This window comes from Choloepus didactylus, chromosome 1 (genome assembly GCF_015220235.1).
Source record: "Choloepus didactylus isolate mChoDid1 chromosome 1, mChoDid1.pri, whole genome shotgun sequence".
NCBI lineage: Eukaryota > Metazoa > Chordata > Mammalia > Pilosa > Megalonychidae > Choloepus > Choloepus didactylus.
Window position 1 is genome coordinate 165887971 of NC_051307.1, and position 22167 is coordinate 165910137.

Below are 22167 nucleotides of genomic sequence, written 5' to 3' on the forward strand. Positions count from 1 at the left end.
TTATTCCTGGGAAGGTTTGGCAACCACTGTCCGCTTTGATTTTGAAAATACGCACCATCACATTTAATGCAAAACTACATCAGTGCTTTCAAAGTGTGGTTCCTTTCACCTGGGAACTTTTTAGAAATGCAGATTTTGGGGCCCCAACCCTACCTAGTGAATTAGCAACTCAGGGGGTGGGGCCCAGCAATCTGAGTTGTAGCTAGTGACTCTAATGTTTGCTAAAGCTTGAGAACTGATTTACAAGAAGCATAAAACCTTCAACTAAAAATATTTTGATCATACCAATAGTCAGCAATTCTAAATTACAGAGTGAGAGCATGTATCAGTATTTTAAGCCTCCTCCAAGCTAATTTAAGCCTCTTAAATCGTATAGCGCCTTGAACTTCTCTGAGTCTAAAACTATTATTTTAAAAAACCAGGGGAAAGAGCATTATGATCATAAAGAGACCATATTTTGCTCTTAAACAACTCTCTGCATCAACATTAGCATAGCCACAGTTTGGTACAGATAAGAACAAAAGTTAGAGGGCAATGCAGTGGTGGTGCAGCTACAGTTGTATTCCCAGCTATGAAGTTAGACTTTGTTCTTTTATTCCAGGTCAGGACCTTTGAAACAAAGCTTCTTTGACCAGGTGTATCAGGCTATAGCAGCGCCAGATAGATGAAAGAAGGGGGTGGGGGGATTTCACACAGTAAATAGAACATGCTATTCTCTTGAAACAGAGTATTCTTCATAGAAATTGTTGCACCCTTAAAAAAAAAAAAAAAAAAAAAAAAAAAAAAGTCCTGTATAACATTTCAGAGGCTAAAAAATTTTTAAGTGCTTTATTCAGAAATTGGACAGGACAAAAGGGTAGTCTTTTAACATTATTGAAGTAAGACTTTATACTGTTTGTTCTATTCAATCTCTTTAAGCAATTTGATTGTAAACTCATTATATAAAGCTAAAATACTTCTATAATTTGCTTTATTTATTTTGAGATGTGCTTATAGGCCATGGTCTAGTTCAGTGGTAAATATTGTAATTGGGTTAATGGTACAGGACATAATTATAAGGATGGTTAACATTTAAGGGCAGTATTCATAGATAAAACAAAGAAAAACTCAGCAAGAGTTTCTACTAAAGAAGGATATGCATGAGAAAGTGGAACATTTGATACATTCCCAGTGAGCAATATTCAGCAAAGAAATCCAAAAATTCAGCATAGTGTTTTTTCCCAGAGTAGTAGACAAGTTACAGTAATTATGTTATAAATGCAAATAAGAGATGAGTTAGCAAAAGGCTTGACTACATCTTAATGAATTCTTAAAGACTTTGTTTAGTGCTGTTATAATGTTTCTACTGTCTAGCCTTTAACAGCAATAACATGCTCTGTATGTTCTCTTTCTGTGTACATTAACTGGCCTGCTTGGAAGGATAGTAAATGGTGTGTTTAATGTTAATTAGACCAATATAGGAGTATTGAGAACTATACATATTTGCAAATAATCCCTTTGCAAATAACTAGTCTTTTCCAAATATGAATGGAGGATGGAGTGAGTGAGCTTTGAGATTTAGCAGTATCAGAACATCTCCATCTCCACAGGACCATTTACTATAGAACAAAACACAATGAGAGAGCATCCTTTACTTGTTCAATGGTTTGGGAGCCAAAGCTGCTCAGAAAAGGATCTCATAAGACAGTATCTTTTGAAGCCATCCTATTGCAGACTGTTGCATATTATAGTATAATACCTTTTGTTGTTGTTGTTGTTGTTGTTGTTATACCATTCCTCCAGAGTTGGGTTTTCTTAGAAACCAATGAAGCTTCAGCTTTAGGGCCCTCACTTGCAGAGGCCCATTTCAAAGTCCTGGGAAAAACTCTAGGAATGTTCTTATGGTCTCAAGTTTTGGCAAAATTTGCAAAAGATATTTTAACTGCAATTGGTTTTAGAGCACACTTTTTGCTGACTTTCCCTCATTCACACTTCCCCTCCTATCAGGTAGCTTTGGAGTGGGAGTGGGCATATTTTGGATCTGGCTCAAAAAACGTACACATTCTATTTCGTTTGGATTTAGTGGGGTATGTGTATATGGCTTGCAGTCACTTCTATGTATGGTTAAGTATTGTTAGCTATACTGGTGGAGAAATTACATCCAGGAATATTCTTCCTACCACTGTACTAAGTCACAGAACCTGAAATATTCATATAAATGTGCCCCATATTGCCCAGCACCTGAAATATGTGGGTAGTAGAGGAGAAACAGAGCCAGAAACTAGTCCATAAAGCTTCCTAGACTCAAATAAATAAATTAACCATGCTAGAGGAAAGTATGCATTATCTTTCTATTATCTCTTTAGAACATATTAGAAAAAACCATTATCATGTGAAAAGGTGATTAAAGACTCTGCAGCCAAAAATGCGGGAATAAAACATTTTAGGGCCTGTCAGTTAATTCGTAAAATCATTGTTATTTTTCTGGATTTTGTGAAGGTTGCAGTATTTTTCACTCAGATTTCTTATTTGTTGTGATTTCTTTTTCCACTCTAAATAAACAATCACTTTCATATCTAATTTATTATTCACAATTTTGCATTCTTTTTCTTAAAGGAAATTCCCCAAATTGAAAAATCCTCAAACCTCTCAAAAACCAAAATCTCTGCCTATATTCTTTTTTTTCTAAAAAGACTTAACATGTCATAACTGCCACAATAATTATGATGGTTTTATTTTTTAATCTCTTCATTCTCAGTAAATGAAAGGAAATATAGTATCAAGGAAAGGCAGAAGGAAAAAACAAAAAATAGAAGGAGGGAAGGAAAGAGAGAGAAGGACATTACTCTTGGGAGGTGGCTTAGTAGGATGGAATGAATCAACCTTTGGAGTCACAGACAAACTTTGAGCTAAAATCTTACTGCCATCAATTATGAGCTGTATACCAAATTTTCTCACTTCTTTGAACCTCAGTTCTCTCATTCATAAAATGGGTACTTTGTAAGGTTATTATAAGGATTAAATGACAACATAAGTAAAATACCTTACAAAATACATGACACATATAAGGCATAAAATAAACATTAAATCTTCTTTAGTTTTGAATGCATAATCCAAACTGTATTTCCTGAAATAGCCCTACTAATATTCTGCCTTTAGGATAAGCAGGAAAGAAATAATTCCAGCAAATTATGAACAGTACAGTATATGTGGGAGTTTCACTTCTTTTCTTATTGAGGCATGAACCGTCCATACAATATGTGAAAATATGTCCTTTTGTATCTGAACCAAAGTTAGCAAATAAAATGTTACAGTCGAATTAAGAAGTGGAATGGAATATAAAATTGAGGCATCTTGGTAAAAAGCTACATCATAGTTCACACACAGATTTGCATTGAGTAAATGTGCTTATTTCAAAGACAAAGCAACAGTTTTAGTATTCATCCATTTACTAGCTCCTGTGTTTCAGAGGTACTGGAGCAGACTAGGTGAGGGAAGTTTAGCAGATGAGAGGATTACAGATAGCTCAGAAGTTAACCCAGGGTCCAGGCATCTCCCACACATGTCTGACACCTCACAGCTGTAACGATGCAGACAAGAAGATGAAACACTTTCAGAAGGGATCCTAATGAGTAGCCGGTTCGCAGCATTAATTGTGTGAAAAATGGTTGAAGGTAAAAGAGGCTTGATATTGAGGGGGGAAAAAAACCCACAGTGGTTATAATGCCACAAAATAACCTGAATTTTCTCAGCATCAGTGACTAAGTACATTGAGTTATCCATCCTTATTCTGGAAGGGGTTCTAAAACCTATAAAACTAGGGGTAGAAATAGTTCAGTGGTCCATCAGGCTCAGAAATGCTAGTCACTGGTGTGTAATTTTTTCATGTGAGGAGTTTGCTGGATATTGCCAGAGGATTACATGCTTCCTGAATCTCCAAAGACATGTGATTCTGTCTTCTTTGATACCAGACTCCAGAGCAGCATGCTCAGACTGTGGTATATTTACCATTAAACAAATAAAACAAATGAATTCTACTAGTCCTCTTGGGCCCTCTCTTTTTTTCCCTAACGTATCTGTCCATCTTCTCTATTTTTGTCCACTGAACTAGAATCTCAGGACTGGAAACAGCCTGGTAAGTCATTCAGTCTTCTCTTTTATGATGCAGAAACCATCTAATCCCCAGAGGAGGAGTCTCACACACACACACACACACACACACACACACAGATAACACACACACACACACACACACACACACACACAGATACACACACACACACACACGCCCTCTGCAAAAGGGGGTCCATTCCTTTAGCTCTCATTCTCCCTGCAATTGCACCCATTAGTCATGGTTACTTCCTCTAGAACCTCCCAAAAGCATCCCCATCTTTTCTCTATGAATCAGCCTTTGTGGTTCTTACAAGGAAAAAAAAAAATCACACACATACACAAAAACAATCCCACCTTAAGTCCCTTCCTCACAGAGCCTAATGTCCAGGATTTTTTTGCTACTTCTATCTCAGGATAACATTCCTTACCCCCCATTCACTCATTTCACAAATTTATATTCAGTGTCTACCACCTGACAGGCACATTGGTTGTCATGTGGGACATATTGGGACTCAAAGAGCCCCACTAATATACAGAAAATTGTTGCTGGGATAAATATAGCAAAGGAGAGTTACAAGGTGCCTTCAGAGCATATAATGGGAAAATGGACAAAGGGAGGAAATTCATAAAAGGCTGCCCTAAGTTGTTGACATTGAATTAACATCCTTAGGAAGAGTAGATATATTAACTAGGGTGGTGGTAAGGGGACAATAGGAACAGAGGCTGTGATCAGGAAGTGTGATGGAAAAAGGGTGAAGTGAAATAAAGAGTACTGTGGCTGGGATGGAGAGAGCAAAGCAGACAAAGTAAGTATCCATCTAAAGAGACAATGAAGGCTGGACCACACAAGACCTCCCTGTTGGTGATCTTCAACTTTACCCTAAAAGCAACTGGAAGCCAATGAAAGATTTTAAGCAAGGGGCTGGGGGACTGTGTGGTCAGGTTTTTGTCTTTAGAAGAACTCTCTGGGTGTAAAGAATTGATTGGACAGGGCAGAAGTGGATCCAGGGAGACCAGTGAGGCTATTACAGTACTTCAGGCAAGAAGTGATGGTGAACTCTTAGGCTAGCATAGCCATTGTGGCAAGAGAGATAAAAGTAGACTGATTGATTGGAGGGATATTTAGGGAAAAAATTGAAAGGACATTGTGATAGATTAGACAGTGACTGAGGGAGCAGAAAATCCCAAAGATAACTCCTAAGTCTCTGACTGAATGAGAGGCTGGATGTTGGTTGTGCCATTTGCTTAGATAGGGAAGGAGGGTTTGGGAGAAGGGACGTCCATGAGGGTAGGTGCTGATGACTAAAACACCATTAATCTTCATGCAACCCAGCTGGCATCCTACAGGCTATGGGGACAATGGGGATGGCTTTTTTTTTTTTTTTTTTTTTTTTGGTAAATACACAGGTCCTGTATAATTTTTCCTTCAGAAAGAGCAGACTGTTCTAATTACTGTGATAAAATAGTTCAAATTTTAATAGCCAGAAATATTAAGGTTAAGCTTTGTATTATCATAGCAACTTAAGTGTTAATGTTACCTATATATAATTACACAAATTCCTTCATGAAAGTGGTGTAGAATCTCTCCCCTTTGTCTTAAATTCTACAGGGGTAATCTTTTCTTCCTTCTCCTGAAAGATTGAAGCTTTTTCTCTACCCAAAGCACAAGGAAATAGGGTCTTCAGTTTTCCTCTGAGATGTCATTTGAAGAGACTATTAGTAGCATTAAATGACATTTTGTTTTTGTTTTTGTTTTTAATTAGGGAAGTTGTGGATTTACAGAAAAATCATGCAAAAAGTACAGGGTTCCCATATACCACATGTGGTCATTTGAAGCTGCATGTCCTCCAGAAAAAGCATGTTCTTAAATTTATTACACTCCTATGGGTATGAACTCATTGTAAGTAGGACCTTTTGATGAGGTGACTTTAGTTAAGGTGTGACCCACCTCAGTCAAGATGGATCTCAATCCTGTACTGGTATCCTTTATAAGCAGAGTAAAATTCAGACAGACAGAGAGAAAGCCACAGAGGAAACAGCCAAAAGCTGAAATCAACAGAACTGGAAAAGAAGGGAAGGGCCAGGCGATGCCACCATCTGTCTTGTCATGTGATGAGCTAAGGACCAAGGATCACCAGCAGCCAGCCCCAGAACACCACAGTGTTTGGGAAGAAAGCATCGCCTTGATGACACCCTGATATAGACTTCATTTTAGCTTCAAAACCTTGAGCAAATAAATCCCTATCATTTAACATGACCCATTTCACGGTATGTGCTTGAGCAGCCAAAGAAACTAAAACACCGCCCTATTATTAACACTTTGCATTGGTATGGTACATTTGTTACACTAGACAAAAGCACATTTTTATAATTGTACCTTCATTAGAGTCCATGGTTTATCTTAGGGTTCACTGTTTGAGTTTTGCAGTTCCATGGAATTTTTTTTTAAATTTTTATTCTAGCAACATATATAGAACCTAAAATTTCCTCTTTTAACCACATTCAAATATATAATTCAATGATGTTAATTATAATTACAGTGTTGTGCTACCATCAGCACCATCCATCACCAAATCTTTTATGTTATCCCAATGGAAACTGTGAACATGTTAAGTCTTAACTCCTTATTCCCTACATCCATCCTGTTCCCTGGTAACCTATACTTTAAATTCTGGCTCTATAAGTCTGCTTATTCTCATTAGTTCATATCAGTGAGATCATACAATATTTGTCCTTTTGTATTTGGTTTATTTCATTCAACATGATATCTCAAGATTCATCCATGTTGTCACATGTATAAGACCTTCATTCCTTTTTATATCTGAATAATATTCCATTGTGTGTATACACCACATTTTGTTTACCTCTTTATTGGTTGATGGACACTTGGGTTGCTTCCATTTTTTGGCAACTGTGAATAATATCACTAGGAACTTCAGTGTGCAAATATGTATTAGAGTCCCTGCTTTCAATTCTTTTGGGAATATAGAATAGGATAGTTGAGTCTTCCACAGTGGGTACACTATTTTATATATATATATATTCCCACCAGCAGTGAATGAGTGTTCCTATTTCTCCACATTCTCTCCAACACTTGTAATTTTCTAGTTTCTCTATTAATAGCAGATATTTTGGTGGGTGTGAAATGGTATCTCATTGTGGTCTTGATTTGCCTTTTCCTAATTGGTAATTAGGAAGATTCCTAATTGATTTCCTAGGAATTATTTTTTTTTAAGTTGGCAAGATTTATTTACTCTAGGTGTTTTTAGCCCGAGCAACTGTAAGCACATTTACTAAAACTGGAAAGGCCACTTAAGGAGTTGGGAGCAAGAATGAAATCAGTTCTTTTTAGGACCCAGTAAGCACTTTTCACCACAAATAAACACAAATTTATCACCTAATAAACATTTTGCCTTTCAAAGATGCTTGTCCTAATATCAGTGTTGGTAGGTAACTAAAATACATGTGTGTTCACCCTTACCCAGAAAGGAGCTTGAAATAGTAGCTGTGGGTACCTAAACCAGTAGCTTTTCTGTTTTCTAACAGAAGCTAAATTTTGATCAGGAAATTCTGAGCAACTCTCCCCAATTCCAAGTATTAAAACTTGACTAATGTGAAGTAGTTAATGGTGGTACCTTGGAAATCCATGAAGGATTACCACAATGATTGGGAGATATAAGAGGTTTTTAGTGAGCAAGGACCAACTAGAGATGCTATTTTCCAACATTACCAATTAGGAATCAATTAGGAAATCAAGGAAATCAATTAGAAATGATTTTGAGCTTTACTTCATATGCTTTTTGTCCATTGGTATATCTTCTTTGGAGAAATGGCTATTCAACTCTTTTGGGTTCAAGTCTTCTTGGGTTGTTTGTCTTTTTGTTGTTGAGTTGAAGGATTTCTTTCTAAATTCTGGATGTTAAACCCTTTTTGTATACATGGTGTGTGGTTTGAAGCTGTATGTACCCCAGAAAAACATGTTTTTAAATTTAATCTATTCCTGTGGGTTTGAACCCATTATAAGGAGGAACTTTTGATGAGATTACTTTAGGCAAGGTGTGGCCTAGCCCAATTAGGATGGGCCTTAATCCTATTACTGGAGTCCCTTATAAGCTGAATGAAACTCAGATAAAGAGAAGAAAGTCATGGAAGCAAGAAGCTGAAATTCAACAGAACCTGGTAGAGAATGGAGATGCCAGAAGATGCTGCTATTTGTCATGCCATGTGATAAGCTAAGGACCAAAAGTTTCCAGCAGCTAGCCCCAGAATGTCAGGGTCTTCTGGAAGAAAACATTGCATTGATGATGCCTGGATTTGGACTTTTTCCTCGCCTCAAACCATGAGCGAATAAATTCCTATTGTTTAACCTGCCCGATTTTATGGTACTTTCTTGAGCAGCCTAGGGAAACTAAAATATGTGGTTTCCAAAGTATTTTCTCCCATTATGTAGGTGGTTGTTTTTATTTCATGATGAAGTCCTTTGATGTACAAAAGTTTTTAATTTTGATGATGTCCCATTTATCTACTTTTTCTTCTGTTGCCTGTGCTTTGGGTGTAAAGTCTTAAGAAATCATTGCCTAACACAAGGTCCTCAAGATGCTTCCCTAGGTTTTCCTCTAGGAGTTTGAGAGCTCTGACTCTTAAATTTAGGTTTTTGATCCATTTTTGTATGCGGTATGAGGTTTCCACCTTCATTTTTTTGCATACAGACATCCAGTTTTCCCAGCACCATTTGCTGAAGAGACTATTCTTTCCCAATTAAGTGGTCTTTGCCTCCTTGTCAAAAATCAGTTGGTCATAAATGTGAGGGTTGATTTCTAGACTCTCAGTTTTATTCCACTGGTCTTTCAGTCTGTCTTTGTACCAGTACCATGCTGTTATGATTATTGTGACTTTGTAATAAGTTTTAAGATTGGGAAGCGTTCTTTTCCAGGATGGCTTTGGCTGTTCAGGGACACTTACCCTTCCTTCCATGTAAATTTGATGATTGGCTTTTCCATTCTACAAAGAAGCTTCTCTTAATTTTTATTGGGATTGCATTAAATCTGTAATTCAGTGTGGGTAGAATTGACATCTTCACAAACCCATTAATTTGAGTTTTCTTCCATTTCTTTCAGGAATGTTTTTTAGTTTTCTGTGTATAAGTCCTTTACATACTTGGTTAGATTCATTCCTAGATTTTTGATTCTTTTAGTTGCTATTGTAAATGGATGTTTTCCTCAATTTCTTCTTTTGATTGTTTATTAATAGAATAAACATTACTGATAGAAACACTACTGATTTGGGGATATTGATCTTGTACCCCCACCACTTTGCTGAAATTGTTTATTAGCTCTAGGAGAAGTGTATTTTTCAGAATTTTCTGTATATAGGATCATGTCATCTGCAAATAGGAGAAGTTTTACATCTTCCTATCCAATTTGGATGCCTTTTGTTTCTTTTCCTTGCCTAATTGCTCTGCCTAGAACTTCCAGTGAATTGTGAAATAACAGTGGTGATGTGGGTATTCCTGATCTTATATGGAAAGGCTTCAGTCTTTCACCATTAAGTATGATGTCAGCTGTAGTTTTTTCATATTTGCCCTTTATCATGTTGAGGAAATTTCCTTCTATTCCTAGTTTTCTAAGTGTTTTTATCAATAAGTGGAGCTGGGTTTTGTGAAATGTCTTTTCTACATCAGTGGAGATGATTGTGTGTTTTTTTTCCTTTATTTTATTAATGTGGCATGTTACATCAATTGATTTTCTTATGTTGAACTACGCTTGCATTCGCGGGATAAATCCCACTTGATCATGATGTATAATTCTTTTAATGTGTTGTTGGATTTGGTTTGCTCATATTTTCTTGAGGATTTTTGCATCTATATTCATAAGATTTATTGGTCTGTACTTTTCTTTTCTTATGGTATCTTCATTTGGCTTGGGCATGAGGGCGATGAACTCATAGAATAAGTTATGGAGTGTTCCCTCAATTTTTTGGAACAATTTGAACAGAATTGGTGTTATTTCTTCTTGGATTGCTTGGTAAAATTCCCCTGTGCAGCCATCTGGTCCTGTGCTTTTCTTTGGAACATGTTTTTTGTTTGTTTGTTTGTTTTTTGTTTTGTTTTTCGTTTTTGTTTCTTCTTTTTTGGAGGGGTCCTTAATTTTTTTAAAGTAGTTTTATTTATACACCATACAATCCATACAATGTGTACAATCAATGGCTCTCAATATAATCACAGAGTTGTGTTTTCATCACCCCAATCAATTTTAGAATGTTTTCAATGCCCCAAAAAGAAAAACCCTATATCCCTTATAACCCCCTATTATCGACACTTAGCATTGGTATGGTGCCTTTGTTACCCTTGATAGAAGAATATTATAATATTACTGTTAACTATAGACCATAGTAAGCATTAGGTGTATTTTTTCCCCACAAAACACCCTATCATTAACACTTTGCAATAGTGACATACATTTGTTTTAGTTCATGGAAGAACATTCTTATATTTGTACTATTAACCACCTTCATCATCCACAACAGTGTTCACAATGTTTTACAATCCCATGTTTCATGCTCTAGCTTTCCTTCTAGTGACATACCCAACCCTAAACTTCCCCTTTCAACCACAACTACAAACATGATTCAGCACTGTTAATTACACTCACAATAATATGCTTTCATAATCTCTATTCATTTCCAAATATTTACAATCAACCTTATTAAAAATTTTGCACAATTCTAGCATCAACTCCCCATTCTTTACCCTCATTCTGTCTTCTGCTAACCTATATTCTAGATATTAACTCCATGAGTTTGCACATCATATTTAGTTCATCTAGTAAGATGATACAATATTTGTCCTTTTGTATCTGGCTTACTTCACTTGACATAATGTCCTTAAAGTTCATCCATGTTGTTGCATTCATCAGGACTTCATTCCTTTTTACAGCTGAATAATATTCAATTGTGGGAATATACAACATTTTTTTTAATCCATTCATCAGTTGATGGACACTTGGGTTGCTCTCATCTTTTGGCAATTGTGAATAATGCCGCTATAAACATTGGTGTGCAAATGTCTGTTTGCATCCCTTCTGTCCTAGTTTGCTAATGCTGCCAGGATGCAAAACACTAGAGATGGATTGGCTTTCATAAAAGGGGGTTTATTTGGTTACACAGTTACAGTCTTAAGGCCATAAAGTGTCCAAGGTAACACATCAGCAATTGGGTACCTTCACTGGAGGATGGCCAATGGTGTCTGGAAAACCTCTGTTAGCTGGGAAGGCATGTGGCTGGCATCTGCTCCAAAGTTCTGGTTTCAAAATGGTTTTCTCGCAGGACATTCCTCTCTAGGCTGCAGTTCCTCAAAAATGTCACTTTTAGTTGCTCTTGGGGTGTTTGTCCTCCCTTAGCTTCTCTGGAGCAAGAGTCTGCTTTCAGTGGCCATCTTCAAACTGTCTCTCATCTGCAGCTACTCTCTCAGATTCTGTGCATTTGTCAAAGTGTCCCTCTTGGCTGTAGCAAGTCCACTCCTTCTGTCTGAGCTTATATAGTGCTCTAATGAATTAATCAAGGCCCATGCTGAATGGGCAGGGCCACACCTCCATGGAAATCATCCTATCAGATTTATCACCTACAGTTTGGCGGGTCGTATCTCCATGGAAACACTCAAAGAATTACAGTCTAATCAACATGTCTGCCCACACAAAATGGCATCAAAGATAATGGCGTTTTGGAGGACACAATACATTCAAACTGGCACACCTTCTTTCAGTTTTTCCGGGTAAATACCTTGTATCGAAATTGCTGGATCATAAAACAGTTCTATACTTAGCCTCATGAAGAACCACCATACTGTCTTCCACAGAAGCTGTACCATTTTACATTCTCACCAGTAGTGAATGTGTTCCTATTTCTCACATCCTCTCCAACACTTGTAGTTTTCTATTTATTTAATAGTGGCCATTCTATTATGAGTGAAATCATATGTCCTTGTGGTTTTGATTTGCATTTCTCGGATAGTTAGTGATTTTGAGCATCTTTTCATGTGCTTTTTAACCATTTGTATTTCCTCCTTGGAGAGATGTCTGTTCAAGTCTTTTGCCCATTTTTAAATTGGGTTGTTTGTCTTTTTGTTGCTGAGTTGTAGGATTTCTTTATATATTCTGGATATTAAACCCACATCAGATATGTGGTTTCCAACTATTTTCTCCCATTGAATAGGCTGCCTTTTCCCCTTTTTGACAAAGTTGTTTGAAACATAAAAGCCTTCCATTTTGAGAAAGTCCCATTTATCTATTTTTTCTTCTGTTGTTTGTGCTTTCGGTGAAAAGTCTAAGAAACCACTTCTCCTATCACTAGATCTTTAAGATGCTTCCCTACATTTTCTTCTAGGAATTTTATGGTTCCAACTCTTATATTTAGGTCTTTGATCCATTTTGAGTTAATTTTTGTATATGGTGTGAGATAGGGGTCCTCTTTCATTTTTTGGGGTATAGATATCGAGTTCTCCCAGCACTATGTGTTGAAGAGGCTTTTCTGTTTGTATTAGTCAGGGTTCTCTAGGGAAACAGAACTAACAGGAGATATCTGTAAATAGTGAGATTTTATAAAGTTGTCTCATGCAACTGTGAGGATGCACAAGTCCAAATTCCATAGGGCAGGCTGTGAGCTGGCATGCCAATGAAGGTCTTCGATGAATTCCCCAAGAGAGGCTGGCTGACTGAAGAAGAGATAAAAGTTCTCTATTCTACCCACTGAAGCTATCACCTCCCCCTTAAAAGTCTTCCACTAATTAGATTAAATGTCCCTCATTGCAGAAGACATTCCTCTTGGCTGACTGCAGATATAATAGCCATAGATGCAATCAACATACTGAAAAGTCCATGAAATGTCCCCACAATAACAGATAGACCAGGGCTTGCTTGACCAGATAGCTTGGCACCATCACCTGGCCAAGGTGACACATGAACTTAACCACGACACTGTCCCCGTTGCAAGCTGTTTGTCTTGTGGGTGAGTGATGGGTGCCAGGAGCCTCAGCCACATGAGTTATTCACAGTTTTTTCACCACAGTTTCTCAGTCTCTTAGTTCTGGTCTTCCGTGGATGCTATGCTATACTCCCCTCATCTCCAGAGCCCCAGAACAGTGTTTTAGACAATTTCTGCCTGTCCATTAGCTGTTTGGAGGCGAGAGGTGAGCCTTACAACTCCCTATTCCACCATCGTACTGGAAGTCCTTAATTTTTATATTATCATTGAGAGCAGATTAAGAACCAAAACGAATAAGTTTCTAAAGCTCAAATTTAATTCAAATAGTTATTTAACAACCTGTATTAGTTAGGGTTCTATAGGGAAACAGAATCAATGAGAGATATCTATAAATATAAGATTTATAAAAATGTCTCATGCAGCTGTGGGTATGCACGAGTCCAAATTCTGTAGGGCAGGTAGCAAACTGGCAATTCCAATGAAGATGTTCGATGAACTCGGGAAACAAACTGGCAACTTCAACAAACTGCTCAGGAAACGCTTTGCTGGGCAGCTGAAAAAGAAGTGAAAGTCCTCTGTCTTGCTTAAAAGTCTTCAACTGATTAATTGTATTAAATCCAGCCAACTGCATTCTTTCATTGTGGAAGACACACCCTTCGTTGACGTCATCAGTCACAGCTTCAGCCAATTGACTGATGATTTAATAAATCAGCCTGTTGGTTTACTAACCAGCCAGGAATGTCCTTGCAGCAACAGTTAGGCCAGTGTTTGCTTGACCAGACACCTGAGTACCATCATCTGGCCAAGTTGACACATGAATCTAACCATCACACAACCCAACTTTGATGTTAGCTGTCATCAAGACATAAAATAAAAATAAAAATCCATCGATTCTGTTTAAAAAACATTTTCTTAAGCTGGTGAAGAGAAAGTTTTTTAGAACAACCCCCAAAACAAAATTTGATTCTCATCCTTAATTAAAACATAGCTACTTTTCATGCTCCCTGGCTTCAAGGACAACTCTCCTCATTTTAATTTATTCACTGTTAAACAGGCAAGACTTGTCAGGTCAGCTCTTAGATGGTATTTCGTGTTTGGAAAGAAGATTTTCTATTCAAAAGGGTAAGGTACCATTGGTACAGATCATCCTGAAGTTTTGTCTATTAAATTAGCCATCCTGTATTGTATCCTTTGTCTGTTTTTCCCCAGGAAGGACACAATAGGAGAGGAGATTCAGGTTGGTGAGACTGCTCAAGAGCAGTATAACTTCAGTGACAACAACTAAGAGAAGGCTCTTTTCTGCCTCGGTCTTTCATCAAGGAGGTGTATTATTAACAAGTTGATCCCCAGGCATCGCCTACCCTCTGGACCCAGCCTGTAGAGTTCTTTTCTCTTTGTTTGGTAGTCATACTGCTTTTTCTATTTTTCTACAGGGATTCACAATACACATGGTAAAGAGCACTGAACCAAGAGTCAACTGAGCCCAATTTTAATCCCAGCTCTGACATAAATGTGCTTTTTTACCTTGGGTAAATGTCTTAATTTCTGACAATAGTTCCACATCCATAAAATAAATTACCCTACACAGTTTCCCTAGATCTTACCAACTTCTTACTGTGGGTAACAACCCTTTTTCACTATCTCTTACCCTCACCTGCATAACAGCATTTCCACCCTCTGAACTCCCCAACCCCCAGTTTCTCTAATAATTTAGGAAGTCTGCCTTCATTCATTCAATTAAAAAAAAATATCACCTATTATGTGCTAGATTTATGCTTGACTCTGGGGATAAGAGAGTAAATGAAAATCCTGTTCCTTGTATTGGATGACATGAAATTTTTATTTAAAGAAGGAAATTCTGACTGCTATGAGGAACATGGATTGTAGACTAGCAACAGTGAGGGTAGGGAGACAAATTAGAATGCCCTGACAATAGTGCAAGAGAGAGAGGACAGTATAGCAGTGTTAGTGGTGTAAAGACAGAGGCTTCAGCCACTATTTAGAAGTAGAATTGACCAGGCTTACTAAAGGATTTGGAAGGGGTAGGGGGAAAAGAGAAAAAGAGGACTAAGGTGACTCCGAGGTTTTTGGTTTGAGCCGCTGGGTTGATTTATGGGGAAACCCAGGGAGAGGCAAGTTTGAGTATGGGCTTGTGAGTTCACATTCAGTCTACAAAAAGTTCAGATGGATATACAAGGCTGAGTGCAGAGAGAGGTTTGAGCTGGAGGTAAACATTCGGAAGTTGTTAGCAATTTGTTAGCTTTTTAAAGCTGTGGGAATGGAGGGGTTCACCAAGGAAGAGAAAGCAGACCACCCACAAGAGCTCAGAAACTATCTTCTCATATCATTTGACACTGGCATCCATGAATAAGGGTCCCCAAGAGCAGGACTTCTGGTGCTTCGTAGGGCACTCTGTTCTCTCTCTGGAGCCAGGCTGCAGTGCACCAAGAAATGGAGCAAATTCTCCCTTCCCTACTCAGTGTTTCACTTGGTCTCCCAAGCCTGAGAGCAGGATGTTGGGTCTCCAGAACTCATGAGAACATTGCCTGCAAGCCTTGTTCATTCTCCACAAGCTCAGACATCAACATTTGATCCAGATCCTGTTCTCCTTGGACCAAAATAAAGTAAGTAAACTACACACTTTCATGTGTGTGTTCAGGAAACCTGCCCAAACTCAGCTGAGACTCCACTTAGGCTTAGGCTGGGCCCACTACCACCACCATAACAGCATTTGAATAATACTTTAATATGCTTCATAATCACATTTTCTCAATTTTTACCACCTTCATCTAATTAACGGCCTTAATCTTCTACCTATTTAGTGATTCAGTGTTTGTGAAATGCCTGGTATAAGAAAAGCCTAGGAAAGCAAAGGATGAGATATTTGTTCTCAATTTGATAAATAACAGGTTGACCCATTAGTGCATCATGATCAGAATAACAAGAAGTACAAAGACTACCAAAAACAAGAACAAACCAACCCTCGTGACAAACCTTCAAGTTGGTGTGACACCAAGTACAAGGGGGAAGAGCAATGAGGAGAGGCTTTTGGCAGGAATGGATCTGTGGACAAAGTGAGTATAACAGTGATCATGACTTGGACCAGGAAGGAGGGGCATGGGCAGAGGTAAAGACAGAGGTGTGCTCTGTAGGGCAGATCCCTCTCACTCCAGCTTGTGCAAGGCTCCAAGCTGGGCCAGAGGAACAAAGAACTGGATACCAACTATTGTTATGTGCACCCATGTGTGTATTGGTGTGTATGTAGACATGTAAGCAAATGCAGATACTACATAAAGTAACAATGAATTGCTTTGTGAGAAAATTGTCTGCCTCTAAATTCCTTTCCATCTTTGCCCAGAAGAATTTCTCAACTGGCTACTAGGATGCTCTAACACCTCTCTTAAAAGTTAATCTTCTGTTTGGAGAAGAGTGTAGAAATGAAGATATCAGGGGACAGAAAGAGGGTAGAACCGGGCATTTGACGCTGAAGGAGTATAGAATGTTCAAGAGGATTGATTGTATAGATCCAGAAATAGATAGCACAATACTGTGTGAGGACAGCACAATATTGTAAGTACACTGAACAAAGGACTGTGAGTACAGTTGAAAGAGGAAGATTAGGGGCATGTATGACACCAGAAGGAAAAATAGATGATAAATACTGGGACTGTATAACTTAGTGAAACCTAGAGTGATCAGTGATTGTGATTAAATGTACAAACACATGAATGTTTTTACATGAGGGAGAAGAAATGAATGTCAACTTTGCAAGGTGTTGAAAATGGGATGGTATTGGGAAAAAATACAATCAATGCAAACTAGAGACTATAGTTTACAGTAACAGTGTAATATGCTGCCATTAATTGTAACAAAGGCAATATACAAAAGCTAAATGTCTATAAGCAAGGGATATAAGGTAGGGGTATAGGATTCTTGGCATTGGTGTTGTTGACCAACCTTTTTATAGTATTTTGTTTTATTTTTCTTTCATTTTTTTGTTGTTATTTTCTTTTCTTTTTCTCCTTCTTTCTTCGTTTCTCTTTTTTCTCCTTTTCATCTTCTTTGCAGAAGAAATGGAAATGTCCTCATATAGACTGTGGTATTGAATGCATAACAATGTGATTATACTGGGAACAGTGTTTTAAAACTTCAACTTCAATGTGAGACCAAAGGAAGAGACATTTATTTGGTGCAAAATCTGTATTTTCTGTAACACACTATATAATTCAACTTGTATGGTCAGTTTATTCAAACACCGTAATTACATGGAACTTTGAATATGGAGTGAGATCTGGTGGGTTTATGCAAGTTAGTGTGAAGCCCCAATACATCCCAGAGTAACTTGGGCAGAGAATAAAAATGTGTTTGCAAAACCCTCTTAAGGGACTGGGGAAAAATGTGGAAATATTAAACTTCCCCACCTGGGGAATTACTGATATTCTCACAAGCATAAGGGACTACCAATTTAGAAGACCGAGCCCTTGATCTTGAGGCTTGCCCTTATGAAGCTTGTTACTACAAAGGAGAGGCTAAGCCTACTTATAATTGTACCCAAGAGTCTTTCCCAGAGAACCTTTTTTGTTGCTCAGATGTGGCCTCTCTCTGTAAGTCAACATGGCTGGTAAACTCACTGCCCTCCCCGCTATGTGGGACATGACTCCCAGGGTTGTAAATCTCCCTGGCAACATGGGACATGACTCCTGGGGATGAAACTTGACCCAACATCAAGGGATTGACAAAGGCTTCTTGACCAAAAGGGGAAAGAGAAATGAAACAAAATAAAATTTCATTGGCTGAGAGATTTCAAATGCAGTCATGAGGACATTCTGGAGGTTATTCTTACACATTATATAGATATCCCTTTTTAGATTTTAGTGTATTGGAATAGCCAGAAGGAACTATCTGAAAATGTTGAACTGCAACCCAGTAGCCTTGATTCTTGAAGATGACTGTATAACTATATAGCTTACACTGTATGACCATGTGATTATGAAAACCTTGTGACTCACACTCCCTTTATCCAATCTATGGACAGATGAGTAAAAAAATGGGGACAAAAAGTAAATGAATAATAGGGAGGGTTGGGGAGATGGGATGTTTTGGGTGTTCTTTTTTACTTTAATCTTTATTCTTATTCTTTTTTGTGTGGTAAGGAAAATGTTCAAAAATTAATTGTGGTGATACATATACAACTATAGAATGCTACTGTGAAAAAATTGAATGCACACTTTGGATGATTGTATGGTATGGAATATATCACAATAAAATTGAATAAAAAACATTAAAAAAAGCTAATCTTCCTTCTTAACAAATGGAGTAGGCTTTAGGCTCAGAGATTTCACGCATCACAGTGTCTAGCTAGAATTTAGTATTAATTTGCTTTTATTGTATTTATGCTTCTCTTTTATTTATGGCAGATGACCGTGGTTTTCATTTACAGTAAAGATATGAAATGTTTTCTTAAACAAACTTAAGTTGAAAAAAGTGATTTAAATATAGAAAAATATTAAGGACTTACTCATACAGATGGTAAATGCATAAGAGAATCATGACGGTGTGTAAGTATCTGAAGTTTTGGAAATACCTTTTAGGAGAAAGGTTAACAGTTTGATACACTGTCATCACTAGATATTTCAAGGATTAAACATGATAAAATAGATAAAGTTTAAAGCCAAGCAGACAGGATTTCAACTCTCGCTTCGGTTCTTACTAGCTAGGTGGCCCTGTGCCAGACCTCTTAAGGTCTTCACTTCTCTCTCCCCTCATCTTTTTAAAAAGGATCCATCTTACAAGAATGTTAAGGATTAGAGACAACAAATATGTAGGTTATAAAATTAAAGACATTAATAACCTCCTTTATATCTTTCCAACAAGCTTTCCAAGGTTAGCCATGTTTGACCCCTCTGCCCTAATTTTTCCAATTCAGTGAGGTATTATGTCTACAGAACTGTAATTGATTTTAGAAAGGAATCAAATATATTATTTTTCTCTATTTCCCCATTAATATAGAGAGGAAATAAAAACTAAGCACAATGCTCATGGCTGTTCCCAGGCCATCCCAAATGCTTGTGAGTCGGGAAGACAACTACCTACCCAGTCCAAACCAGAGGTTCCATGTTAAATTCTAATGTTAATGCTGAATACATTTTGTAACACTTCTTAAATAAACTTAAATGTAAACTTTCAATGGAATAGTATTCATCCACAAAAAGGAATGAAGTTCTGATACATGCTACAACATGGATGAACGTTGAAGATATCATGTTGAATGAAATAAGCCAGACACAAAAGGTGAGATATTGTATGATTCCATTTAGATAAAATAAATAGAATATGCAAACACATAAAGACAGAAAGTAGATTACAGGTTAGCAGGGGTGGGGAAAGAGGGAATGGGGCGATAATGCATAATGGGTACAGGGTTTCTGTTTGGGATGATACAAAAGTCTCATAATGAATGGTGGTGAGGGTAGCACAATATTGTGACTATGATTCATGCCACTGACTTATATGTTTGACAGTAGTTGGGACAGGAAATTTTATGTTGTATATATATTACCACAATTTTTTAAAAAAGTGACAGAGATTAAAGAAACAATGACAATTAAATGCAATATGAGATCCTGGACTCTATCTAATAATGGAGGACAAAATGCACAAAAGGACATTATTGGGACAACTGAAAAAATTAGAATATAGACTGTATGATTTATATCAAAGTTAAATTTCTTGAACTCGATGACTGTTTTTAATGGGGTTACATAATTAAATATCCTTCTTAGGAAATATACATGGATGTATTAAGTGTTAAAGGAGCATGATGTATGCAACCTATTCTCAAGTGTTTAGAAATTAGATGATTGATAGAAAATATGAAATAACAAATGTGGTAAAATGTTAAAAATTGTAAATTTGGATATTTGGGTAGGGAGTATACTGGAGTTCTCTGTATTGTTTTTGTTTTATTTTTGCAACTTTCCTGTAAACTTGAAATTATTTCAAATTAAAAAGTTAAAATTTGTATAGGCAAGATAGCCACATCTCAGAAATACTGAGAAAATGGGGAAAAAAATCACTAAATTCGCATTCCACAGTTCTGTCCACACCCTTTCAACCACCTCTTCCCTCCCCATTCCACACATCCTGTTCTCTCCCCAGAATGAATGAGGCCTGAGGAAGCCTGAGAAGGTTGCCCATTGCCCATTTGGCAAACGAAGATTGGGAGCCCCACCCACATGGTCCTCTGGTTTTCCCTTTCGAAAAGCAAGCGCATACCGAGATTTGGAAACCAATACAAGGTTTGAAAACCTTGTGATCCTGACACCTTATCTAAATAAGAGATAAACTCGACCTTCCTAGCTGCCCTAGGGAGCAGTCTGTTAGAATTTCCAGCTCCTGTAAAATCATTAAAGCACGACATAAAAGCAGTAATCTCTAAAACAGAAATAATGATTTTTACTTTCCAAATTATGCATCAACTTTTTGGGAAATCTGGCATTAGAGGATTTTCCGTCTGCTGACCATTACTTCCATTTCTTAGAAGTATTTTATTAAGTGGGTCATCTCATATCACAAAGGAGAACAAATACAGAACCATTGGGAATATCTCACAAGCAGTTTTACCGTTCTAGTTACAAGCTCAACATGCAATTTATGACTCCACCAGAGCTCTCCACGCGGCTATACATTTCTCCTTTACTACCCACCACAATTCTTCTGAAATGAACCACCAGATTTAAAGGGATCAGATATCATTATTTCTTCTAAAAAACTGGTATAATTCATAGAAGTTTTTTACAAATGCCTTTTCCATAGATTGTAAAGACTAGAATGATACAAATCTCAAGTAGTAAAATGAATGCATGATTTTAAATGAGAAGTGACCAGACATTTTAAGTTTTTTAAATGCTTATATTCCCACACACTACAGTCTGGTGCTAAAAATCCTAACCTTTGATTGGCTAAAACAACTGACACTGCAATGCTCCACCCCCTACTTTCCACCATTAAAAAAAAAAAATTACTTGTTAACTCTGAATAATCTTCACAGGCCATTACTGATCCATTACAGTCCACAAAAAAAGTTTTTGTCCTGTAAATCCTGTGTGATATTAACATAGCCATAAATACCTACAAGAAGACCGTGTACTTTTAGGGCTTAATCATTTTCTTTCTGGAGATATTAATAGTTTCAAAATTTGTATTTGAGGCATTGGAAAATCATCAAGGTATCCACATTTAACTCTGATACAGTAATTTCATCTAGCTATTCAGAAAAAAGAAAAGCACATGGTTTCATAACAGAATTTCAGCTTAATCTCAGGATCCAAATGTTCCCAACTTCAAAAAAATCCTCACCAGCCTGCCTGCTCTTCTGCCTGCCAAGTCTGAACAGCCAGAAGCAGGATCAGTCTCAAGCCCACAAACCCGGTAAACTAACAGAAACGAAATCGCCAAGCGACCCAAGAGCCACACCCAAAAGCAAACATGCGTTAACTTTAAGGATAATATAAATAAAATGATACCTGTTCCTCGGTTCTTTGTTTTCTCAGGGTCGATAAATATTTCCTAATTATATGGAGAGGACATTTTTTGAAATTAGAGAATCTAGACTGAGGCAAAAGATTATCCATAGTGAGGAAAGCAAGAGGATTCTTGTCTGCCCTTCCCTGTCAGCAACCATAGAAAATCCTGAAACTTAGCAATTCCTCCGATGGCTCAGGATTTGCTTGTAGCTCATCCACTTCCCTGCAAAAAAAGCTGATAGTCTCCTTCTCCTTGTTGCTTCCTCTTTTGGGTAGGGTTCCTGGTGAAACCAGATAGCCAAGTAGGAACACCTTCTAGAGGCGTCCAGAAATGTAATGCCCAGAGGGGCTGGTCGGCAGAATGCAAATTGCCTAGTGGCGGTGATGAGACAGTCCTATTTCTAGCAACAGTGTTCTGTTGCATCTATGTTAATATTAGCTAGCTGGTGACTTTCCACACCCACAGGCTCTCATGAGGTTTAATTTTAATTCTTCTGATAGCTTTTCTGGCTCTCAAGGAGGGCATGACATGCAGTATTTCCAGTTTCCTTTTAGATTGCTTATCATCAGGAGC

General features: G+C 37.5%; 1 protein-coding gene across 2 annotated transcripts in view; it reads right to left on the bottom strand.

Annotated features, from left to right (window-relative positions):
- The window catches only part of ATP2C1 (ATPase secretory pathway Ca2+ transporting 1), a 184806-nt gene extending 162871 nt beyond the window's left edge, over nt 1-21935 (bottom strand). Inside the window, exon 1 of one of the 2 annotated variants that reach the window (XR_005218209.1) lies at nt 21594-21935. Coding sequence is in view for 1 of the 2 variants with exons in the window: in XM_037844928.1 (XP_037700856.1) it covers nt 21594-21701 (108 nt within the window). In the remaining variant the exon portion in view is untranslated. The remainder of the gene's footprint in view (nt 1-21593) is intronic. The other variant, XM_037844928.1, reaches the window with a different exon arrangement.
- Between the last annotated feature and the right edge of the window lie 232 nt (nt 21936-22167).